At 47.9% G+C, this 10,998-nt stretch overlaps 1 protein-coding gene across 1 annotated transcript in view; it reads right to left on the reverse strand.

The window, feature by feature from the left end:
• Positions 1-10,455, reverse strand: part of KCNN3 (potassium calcium-activated channel subfamily N member 3) — a 165,321-nt gene extending 154,866 nt beyond the window's left edge. The window contains exons 1-2 of the mRNA XM_075330999.1: positions 10,387-10,455; positions 9,426-10,261 (exon numbers count right to left, since the gene is read on the reverse strand). Coding sequence (XP_075187114.1) covers positions 9,426-10,190 — 765 coding nt within the window. The 5' untranslated portion in view covers positions 10,191-10,261; positions 10,387-10,455. The remainder of the gene's footprint in view (positions 1-9,425; positions 10,262-10,386) is intronic.
• Between the last annotated feature and the right edge of the window lie 543 nt (positions 10,456-10,998).

A 10,998-nucleotide genomic window follows, 5' to 3' on the forward strand; every position in this document is an offset into this window, starting at 1 on the left:
ACGCACACACCATGCCGCGACTACAGTCTCTTACATCCCCACCATCCTGCGACTACAGTCTCTCACGCACACACTATCCTACGACTACAGTCTCTCACGCACACACTACCCTACGACTACAGTCTCTCACGCACACACCATTCTGCGACTACAGTCTCTCACGCACACACCATCCCGTGACTACAGGTTCTCCCATCCACACCATCCTACGACTACAGTCGCTCTCGCACACACCATCCCGCGACTACAGTCTCTCACATCCCCACCATCCTGCGACTACAGTCTCTCACGCACATACCATCCCGCGACTACAGTCTCTTACATCCCCACCATCCTGCGACTACAGTCTCTCACGCACACACCATCCCGCGACTACAGTCTCTCACATCCCCACCATCCTGCGACTACAGTCTCTTACGCACACACCATCCTGCGACTACAGTCTCTCATGCACACACCATCCCGCGACTACAGGTTCTCACATCCACACAATCCTGCGACTACAGTCTCTCACGCACACACCATCCTGCGAGTACAGTCCTTTAGGTCCACACCATCCTGCGACTGAAGTCTATCACACACACACCATCCTGTGACTACAGTCTCTCACGCACACACCATCTTGCAACTGCAGTCTCTCACGCACACACCATCCTGCGACTACAGTCTCTCACGCACACACCATCCTGCAACTACAGTCTCTCACGCACACACCATCCTGCGACTACAGTCTCTCACGCACACACCATCCTGCAACTACAGTCTCTCACGCACACACCATCCTGCGACTACAGTCTCTCACGCACACACTATCCAGCGACTAAAGTCTTTTAGTTCCACACCATACTGCGACTATAGTCTCTCACGCACACACCATGCCGCGACTACAGTCTCTTACATCCCCACCATCCTGCGACTACAGTCTCTCACGCACACACTATCCTATGACTACAGTCTCTCACGCACACACTACCCTACGACTACAGTCTCTCACGCACACACCATTCTGCGACTACAGTCTCTCACGCACACACCATCCCGTGACTACAGGTTCTCCCATCCACACCATCCTACGACTACAGTCTCTCACGCACACACCATCCTGCGACTACAGTCTCTCACGCACACACCATCCTGCAACTACAGTCTTTCACGCACACACCATCCCGCGACTACAGTCTCTCACGCACAAACCATCCCGCGACTACAGTCTCTCACGCACACACCATCCTGCAACTACAGTCTCTCACGCACACACCATCCTGCAACTGCAGTCTCTCACGCACACACCATCCTGCAACTACAGTCTCTCACGCACACACCATCCTGCGACTACAGGTCTTTAGGTCCACACCATCCTGCGACTACAGTCCTTTAGGTCCACACCATCCTGCGACTACAGTCCTTTAGGTCCACACCATCCTGCGACTACAGTCCCTCACACACACATCATCATGCGACTACAGTCCCTCACACCTGCACTGTCCTGCCACTACTATCCCTCACGCCCACACCATTATGCCACTACTATCCCTCACGCCTACACCATTATACCACTACTGTACCTCACGGCGTCCTATCACTATTGTCTGTCATACCGATACCATCCTACGACTTCTGTTCCCTTCACAGCTGAAATCTCAGCAATATTTTGTAGTCAGAGCTAATACCTCTCTGGTTTTCCCTCAGGTGACTTCTCACTGTCTCCCCCTGCTGGTTCAATATGTATTCACAATGTGATTTCACGGCATGTTTTATTGTGGAATACAGATATATAATACTCTGTAGTCCCTGGTCTGATGGCGTATACCCAGAAGTATTGTATGTATATACAATATCGTACTGTGCAAGATTAGGGGAAGTGTGTACAAAATGCTGCAAAGTAAGAATACTTGTAAAGATAGAAATATTCTAGTTTATTTTTATCAAATTCCAAAGCGCAAAGTGGTTGAACAGAAGAGAAATCTCAATCACATCAATATTTGGTGAAGGCCTTTGGCCTTCATCAGTTCTTTTAGGAACGCTAGCACATTGATCGAGTTTGTAGGATTATAGTCAGGCATATGAGTGACCAATTATACCAGGCAGGTGATAATGATCATCTTCTGTATTAACTGAGACAGAAACAGTTGTGCTGGAGGTTTAAAGCTGAACGAGCAACAGGCAAAATCTGTTACAAAGGTGAAGTTGTGGAAGACAGATTTGTGTCACAGGTCTTGCACTATTTTACGGTTTGCACCTGTTCACACTTGTCTGTTAGGATATGCAGGTCAGTTTTTATTTCACAGGTACTGCACCATGCCAAGGCTGAGCAGAACAACAATACACAGTCATTATTCTGCATTAACAAGGTGTCTCCCAGACAAAGATTCCATAGTAGACTGGGGTTTTAAGATGTGCTTTACCAACTCTTTAGCACCAGAAAATGGACAATATTGTGTACGTAGATGCTGTGGTCTGCCAAAGAAACTTAGTGCAACAGATGAATGACATATCACGATTACTTTCTTTTGAAATTGGAAGATATCCAGCAGTGCCATCAACTCAAAACTGGCAGCAACCAGCGGGACCCAGCTACATTTATCAACTGTTCAGAGACGTCTGGCCAGAAGCCATCTTTATGGAAGAATTTCGGCTACAAACCAAACCTTCACCAGGAAAACACGGCAAAGTGAATCAACTATACACAAAAACATTGGAACAGGGGTGCAGAAAGATGGCACCAGGTGCACTGGACTGAGAAATCCCAATGGGGAATATTCATCTGTAGCAAAAGGAGAGGGGCACAAGAATAAAGGTCTGCAGGAGAAGTGAAGCGTGGTGGAGGGTCCTGCAAGCTTGTGGCTACAGTTCAGCACATAGCGTTGGGGATTTGGTCAGGATTAATGGTATTCTGAATCCTTAACAATACAGACACATATACAGTGCCTTGCGAAAATATTCAGCCCCCTTGAATTTTTCAGCCTTTTCACACATTTCAGGCTTCAAACATAAAGATAAAAATGTTAATGTTCTGGTGAAGAATCAACAACAAGTGACACAATTGTGAATGTAAATGACATTTATTGCTTATTTTAAACTTTTGTAAAAAAGAATAAACTGAAAATTGGGGCGTGCAATATTATTCATCCCCTTTACTTTCAGTGCAGCAAACTCACTCCAGAAGTTCATTGAGGATCTCTGAATGATCCAATGTTGTCCTAAATGACTGATGATGATAAATATAAGCCTCTGTGTGTAATCAAGTCTCCGTATAAATGCACCTGCTCTGTGATAGTCTCAGTGTTCTGTGTAAAGCGCAGAGAGCATCATGAAGACCAAGGAACACAACAGGCAGGTCCGTGATACTGTTGTGGAGAAGTTTAAAGGATTTGATTACAAAAAGATTTCCACAACTTTAAACATTCCAAGAAGCCCTGTGCAAGCGATCATATTGAAATGGAAGGAGAATCATACCACTGCAAATCTACCAAGACCCGGCCGTCCATCCAAACTATCATGTCAAACAAGGAGAAGACTGATCAGAGATGCAGCCAAGAGGCCCATGATCCCTCTGGATGATCTGCAGAGATCTACAGCTGAGGGGGGAGAGTATGTCCATAGCACAACAATCAGCCGTACACTGCACAAATCTGGCCTTTATGGAAGAGTGGCAAGAAGAAAGCCATTTCTCTAAGATATCCATAAAAAGTTGTTTAAAGTTTGCCACAAGCCACCTGGAGACACCAAACCTGTGGAAGAAGGTGCTCTGCTCAGAGGAAACCAAAATCAAACGTTTTGGGCACAATGCCAAACGATATGTTTGGCGTAAAAGCAACACAGCTCATCACCCTGAACACACCATCCCCACTGTCAAACATGGTGGTGGCAGCATCATGATTTGGGCCTGCTTTTCTTCAGCAGGGACAGGGAAGATGGTTAAAATTGATGGGAAGATGGATGGAGCCAAATGCAGGAGTATTCTTGAAGAAAACCTGTTGGAGTCTGCAAAAGACTTGAGACTGGGACGGAGATTTGGCTTCCAACAAGACAATGATCCCAAACATAAAGCAAAATCTACAGTGGAATGGTTCACAAATAAACGTATCCAGGTGTTAGAATGGCCAAGTCACAGTCCAGACCTGAACCCAATCAAGAATCTGTGGAAAGAGCTGAAAACTGCTATTCACAAACGCCTCCATCCAACCTCACTCAGCTCCAGCTGTTTACAAAGGAAGAATGGGCGAGAATTTCAGCCTCTCCATGTGCAAAACTGATAGACACATACCCCAAGAGACTGCAGCTGTAATCGCAGCAAAAGGGGGCGCTACAAAGTATTAACTGAAAGGAGACGATTAATATTGCACGCCCCAATTTTCAGTTTTTTAATTTTAACAAAAGTTTAAAATAAGCAATAAATTTCGTTCAACTTCACAATTGTGTCACTTGTTGTTGATTCTTCACCAGAACATTAAAATTTTTATCTTTATGTTTAAAGCCTGAAATGTGGGAAAAGGTTAAAAAAATTCAAGGGGGGCGAACACTTTCGCAAGGCACTGTAAACCCATCATCTAATACCATCAGGGAGGCACCTGATTGGGTACAAAATCATTCTATAGCAAGACATCCCCAAACATCCGTCCTCAGTGTGAAGAAGAATGAGGAGTCCTGGAGGTGATGATCCCTGATCTCACAGCATTCCCATCTGTCTGGGATCAAGTGGCAGAAGAATCTATACAGGCCTCATACACAGAGGATCGGGGGTCAGGTCTCCAAGATGTTTGGAACAACCTCCTGTCGAGTTCCTTCAAAATCTGTGTACAAGTGACGAGAAGACGTGATGGAAGCGACACGATGGAGGCGACACGATGGAGAAGACGTGATGGAGGCGACACGATGGGGAAGACGTGATGGAGGCGACACGATGGAGAAGACGTGATGGAGGCGACACGATGGAGAAGACGTGATGGAGGCGACACGATGGGGAAGACGTGATGGAGACGACACGATGGAGATGACATGATGGAGGTGACATGATGAAGAAGACGTGATGGAGGCGATACAATGGAGAAGACGTGATGGAGGCGACACGATGGAGGCGACACGATGAAGGCGACATGATGGAGGCGACACGATGGAGGTGACACGATGGAGGCGACACGATGGAGAAGACGTGATGGAGGAGACACAATGGAGGCGACACGATGGAGAAGACGTGATGGAGGAGACACAATGGAGGCGACACGATGGAGAAGACGTGATGGAGGCGACACGATGGAAGCGACACGATGGAGGTGACACGATGGAGGCGATACGATGGAGAAGACGTGATGGAGGCGACACGATGGAGGCGACACGATGGAGGTGACATGATGGGGGTGACACGATGGAAGTGACACGATGGAGGCGACACGGTGGAGGCGACACGATGGAGGCGACACGATGGAGAAGACGTGATGGAGGCGACACGATGGAAGCGACACGATGGAGGTGACATGATGGGGGTGACACGATGGAAGTGACACAATGGAGGCGACACGATGGAGGTGACACGATGGAAGTGACACGATGGAGGCGACACGATGGAGGCGACACGATGGAGAAGACGTGATGGAGGCGACACAATGGAAGCGACACGATGGAGGTGACACGATGGGGGTGACACGATGGAGGCGACACGATGGAGGTGACATGATGGGGGTGACACGATGGAAGTGACACGATGGAGGCGACACGGTGGAGGCGACACGATGGAGGTGACATGATGGGGGTGACACGATGGAAGTGACACGATGGAGAAGACGTGATGGAGGCGACACAATGGAAGCGACACGATGGAGAAGACGTGATGGAGGCGACACAATGGAAGCGACACGATGGAGGTGACACGATGGGGGTGACACGATGGAGGCGACACGATGGAGAAGACGTGATGGAGGCGACACAATGGAAGCGACACGATGGAGGTGACACGATGGGGGTGACACGATGGAGGCGACACGATGGGGGTGACACGATGGAAGTGACACGATGGAAGTGACACGATGGAGGCGACACGATGGAGGCGACACGATGGAGGCGACGGGCTGTCACCGAATACTGATAGTATATCCATTTCTCTCGCTCACTCACTTTGCATTATTAATACTTCTGTTTTTGGAAGTGACATCTGCCTAATAAAATGTAGCCCGGTCCTGTATATGAATACTGTAATACTGGGCGCTGTAATATTTATTATTCCGCACTCTGTGAATAATGACGCTCGCACTCTCGCTGGTGTCGCTCTTGCAGTAATAATCTCACCAAGGAAATTAACTCATTTTTCTATAAGAAGCAACTTTTTAACGAGCTGGAAAGTCTCAGAGTGTAAAGTATGGATTTCCTACCACGGCGGATGGAGATATCAGCATATCCATAAAGGTGGGTTATAAAACCCCATCCTCCAGAGACAGCGCCTCTTAACACCGTGGCTGCCAGCTGTATCTCCTCTTGGGGTGCGTCCTGGGGACACCCCTAGACTGTGAAGGGGAGATTCAGGAGTGATGATGAGGCATCTGTCTATATCTGTGATGAGGCATCTGTCTATATAGATAGCATGTGCCAATACACTCTGTATGTGGCCCCCCCTTATCGTCACCCGGCATGGGAAGCCCCCCGAGGCTGGAGCTCTCCGCATTACACGCTGGTGTCTGACAGCAGCAGATGTCTCACATTAGACAGATGCAGTTACATGCTCAAACAGCTGAAATGGCACCAGCTCCTCTCCCCTGCCATCGCTCTATACCCCCAGTGCCCGTCCATCATCCCACCACGATTAGCTCCACTGTGCCCTGCAGACATGGCTGTTACTTAACTATTTACAGCCCTGCTCCACATCTCCACAGGCTGTAGAAATCATTAGTCTAGGCAGGATGACCATTCATGACTCAGGGAAAGCTGGGTTATCCTGCATGTATGCGTGTAGGAATACCCTCAGAATGGGTGAAGATTATCAGTCGGATTACATGACTCAGTGATGGACATCAATAAAGATCACCGATGGCTGCAAAAATCAGCGCTGTGCACATTCATTATGGTTTACCCTTAGTGAGGACAGGAAAGCTGAGTGAAGACCACTATGTGTATAGTATCAAACTGGGATTATCATTGGCAGCTTTTTATGACTCTTTATCTCTTCATCCCTTGATTTGGGCGTCAATGAAGAACACAGCTAGTTAATGCTGGACACATTGATAATGGTTTAAACTTGAGGATACTGGGAAAGCTGGGTGACTACCTCTGTGTGTATACCGTCAGATAAGCATTATCATTATTGGGAGGTTGACATGTTACATAGTTGGTGTAATAGACTTGACTCGCACTTAACTAGCTAGTACGTGACACATTCATCATGATTTGCTTGTGAGGACGCTGGGAAAGCTGGGTGACTACCTCTGTGTGTATACCGTCAGATAAGCATTATCATTATTGGGAGGTTGACATGTTACATGGTTGGTGTAATAGACTTGACTCGCACTTAACTAGCTAGTATGGGACACATTCATCATGATTTGCTTGTGAGGATACTGGGAAAGCTGGGTGACTACCTCTGTGTGTATACCGTCAGATAAGCATTACCATTATTGGGAGGTTGACATGTTACATGGTTGGTGTAATAGACTTGACTCGCACTTAACTAGCTAGTATGGGACACAATCATCATGATTTGCTTGTGAGGACGCTGGGAAAGCTGGGTGACTACCTCTGTGTGTATACCGTCAGATAAGCATTATCATTATTGGGAGGTTGACATATTACATGGTTGGTGTAATAGACTTGACTCGCACTTAACTAGCGAGTACGGGACACATGAATCATGATTTGCTTGTGAGGATACTGGGAAAGCTGGGTGACTACCTCTGTGTGTATACCGTCAGATAAGCATTATCATTATTGGGAGGTTGACATGTTACATAGTTGGTGTAATAGACTTGACTCGCACTTAACTAGCTAGTGCGGGACACATGAATCATGATTTGCTTGTGAGGATACTGGGAAAGCTGGGTGACTACCTCTGTGTGTATACCGTCAGATAAGCATTATCATTATTGGGAGGTTGACATGTTACATAGTTGGTGTAATAGACTTGACTCGCACTTAACTAGCTAGTACGGGACACATGAATCATGATTTGCTTGTGAGGATACTGGGAAAGCTGGGTGACTACCTCTGTGTGTATACCGTCAGATAAGCATTATCATTATTGGGAGGTTGACATGTTACATAGTTGGTGTAATAGACTTGACTCGCACTTAACTAGCTAGTGCGGGACACATGAATCATGATTTGCTTGTGAGGATACTGGGAAAGCTGGGTGAAGCCTCTTATGTGTATATAGTCAGACTGGGATTATCATTATCTGTAGGTGTATATATGACTCTTAATCGTGGATCAGTGCCAGTACATTGATAAATAATGCAGCTGGTAAGACATGACATGCCACAAGAGCACTGGGAAAGTTGGGTGATGCCCCATATGTGTATCGTGCCGGGCGACACTCCTGATTATTGTTATTGGTAGGGTACGTGTATACATAACTCTTAGCGGCCGATCACTCGGGCTGCCCTCTGATGTAGCACACATTATGGTTTCCCACTGAGGACCCTGGGAAAGCTGGGTGAGCACCGCTATCATTATTACTTATCACTGAGCCCCTCCGTTTATACACGGGTGTTTCATTACTAGGCATTATATCTGAGGACCGTATGGATCTAGGATGACCTGATGTTCCCCCACCTTCCCATTAACCCAATTCTTTCCTTTTGCTCCCTGTGATTTCCTCACTGAAATCTTAAGAATTGCTCAGCAGATGGTGCTGAGGCTGCGACTTAGAGGCGGCTTCTTCTCCTCCTGCAGATCAGGGAGCTCATTGTACATTCTGCCTGCTTCCCGGGAACAAGTGGGGAATGATCCTATGAGAAGTCCTATACCCCCACCCACCACCGCCGCCGTTCTGATCTCTCCTGCCTCATCCCTGATGCTTCATCGTAGCGACATCTTATTCCCCAGTGCAAATCCCAGACATTCACCTCACATAGCTGCCTACATGACACCTGTAGCCATTTTTCTCCCAGCATCCTCTACATTTCTCCATATAGGATGTGTATGACTATGTATGTGAGCGTCTTCAAGCCTGCGACTGCATTGGAATCTGTGGGTGATGAGGAGATTGCACTCCCCAAGCCCTGAGGATAGGGGCAAGCAGTCAGCCTAGCAAGTGGGAGACCCGTTAACTCCTTCAGAGCCAGAGATACCATGGCCCTGGAGGATTGGTAGGGAATGAGACACCGGTTCTTATCTAAGCTAAGTAAGGTGCCATACTGCGTCAATGGAAGAAGACCCTGCACCATGTAACCCGTTCAAACACCCAAACCCAAGAGTCTTCTCAGCGGAGGTGTTGGTCCTACCTTTTCGTACAAACCCCATGACAGTTCTGTCTCAATGACCATGACAACTATTCCAAACATCCCGAATATCAGCGCGTAGTCACTAAGCCTCTTCCGCTTTTCGAAAAGCGCCCTCCTATGTCCCAATTTGTATCCAATGTTTTGATGCTTCCTCTTGTTGGGTTTGGGGTAGTTGGTGGTGGAGGTGTTATTGCCTGAGTGTTGGTGGTTCTGCGTGGCATTAGGATGGTGGTGCAGATTCTGGTTGGAGTGGTGCTCATCCTTGGAAGAGATGACTATCTCTGGAGCGTTGCTGGAGTTGAAGATCTGAAGAGGTTGGCTCTCGGGCTCCGAGTCTATCAGGTTCCTTCTGGAGGCACTTAGTCGGCTGAGGGGTTTCATCACCCCCCCTGTGTATTTACAAGAGCTCATGGCTATTTCGGTGAATGGGTTGCTGTCCCTTCTGTGGACGAGAGGACTGGCTTGTCTGTGCTTGCATCCTCCGCCAGCCCCACTTGTAGACGCTGAAGTTGGAGAGTGTCCAACCAAGTGGTCACTTAAATTGAGCTGGCTGCCCTGCCTGGAGGAAGAAGGGTGGTGGAGGACGGTTGAGTTGTTGGAAGGAGGTGCCCTGAAAGCTGACGGAGAGGACGAGTGCAACAGGCTGTGATGGTAGCTCTGGCTGTGCAGCTGGTTCACAGAGTCCCCCGATAACGGGCAGTGACACTTGGGTTCTTCATCCATGTCGCCAACCCCTGAATCATGAAGGTGCCCAGAGGTGTCCATGATGGTGGTGGTGTGGATGTGGTGATGAGATGCCTTCAGCCCCCCAATCCTGACACTCTGTGTGCAATATCCTACAGGAAAAGAAAGGGGGATAGGGATACAGATTAAATGCAAAAGCCAAATGTGCAATACCCTCCCTCCCTCCCAAAGATGCCAGTGCCATGAAATCCTCAGGTGTTACTTTGGCAGCTCTTACATGTCATTGTATGGAAGGTGCTGGGTACTCGGAGCTGAGATCCTGCCTGTCTTCTCTCTCTATAGCTAGCTCTGTCTCCCTTACCAAGCCAAGCCCATATCTTGGCAGGCAGCTCCTATTGGCTTGTCTGGCAGCTGTGACACAGTGATCCAGCCCTACACCGGGGCTTTAACCTCCTCAGAGCTACAGAGGTGGCCAGGTGAAGCAGCACAGCCATGGTCCTGGCATCCATCCCTGCCCCTCCAGTCCATGCCCGCTGCATCTCACAACAATTAATTATCACTGGAGCCTGGCATTACAGGGGACTGGCACACTAAGGGTTAACCCCAGCACCCAGAGTATAGCATGCATTTTACTATTAGATTGCAAGCTCTTCTGTCTCAGACAACGGTTTTCCTCATGACTATGCTGTTAGCAGGTATTTCATCAGACACAGGGACATATTATTACCATTCTAGAAATCAGTCTCCCTTATTTTTCTAGACAACTATAAAACACCACAAGTGACATAGATACAGTGTGAGGCCTTACACCTACACTATGAGGCTAGTGACATAGATCTGCAGCGCCCCACGGGGCAGGTGGATAACCTACTCGTTGCCGGGCCATTGC

The sequence above is a fragment of the Anomaloglossus baeobatrachus genome, chromosome 12 (assembly GCF_048569485.1).
Source record: "Anomaloglossus baeobatrachus isolate aAnoBae1 chromosome 12, aAnoBae1.hap1, whole genome shotgun sequence".
In the NCBI taxonomy this organism is placed as follows: Eukaryota; Metazoa; Chordata; class Amphibia; order Anura; family Aromobatidae; genus Anomaloglossus; species Anomaloglossus baeobatrachus.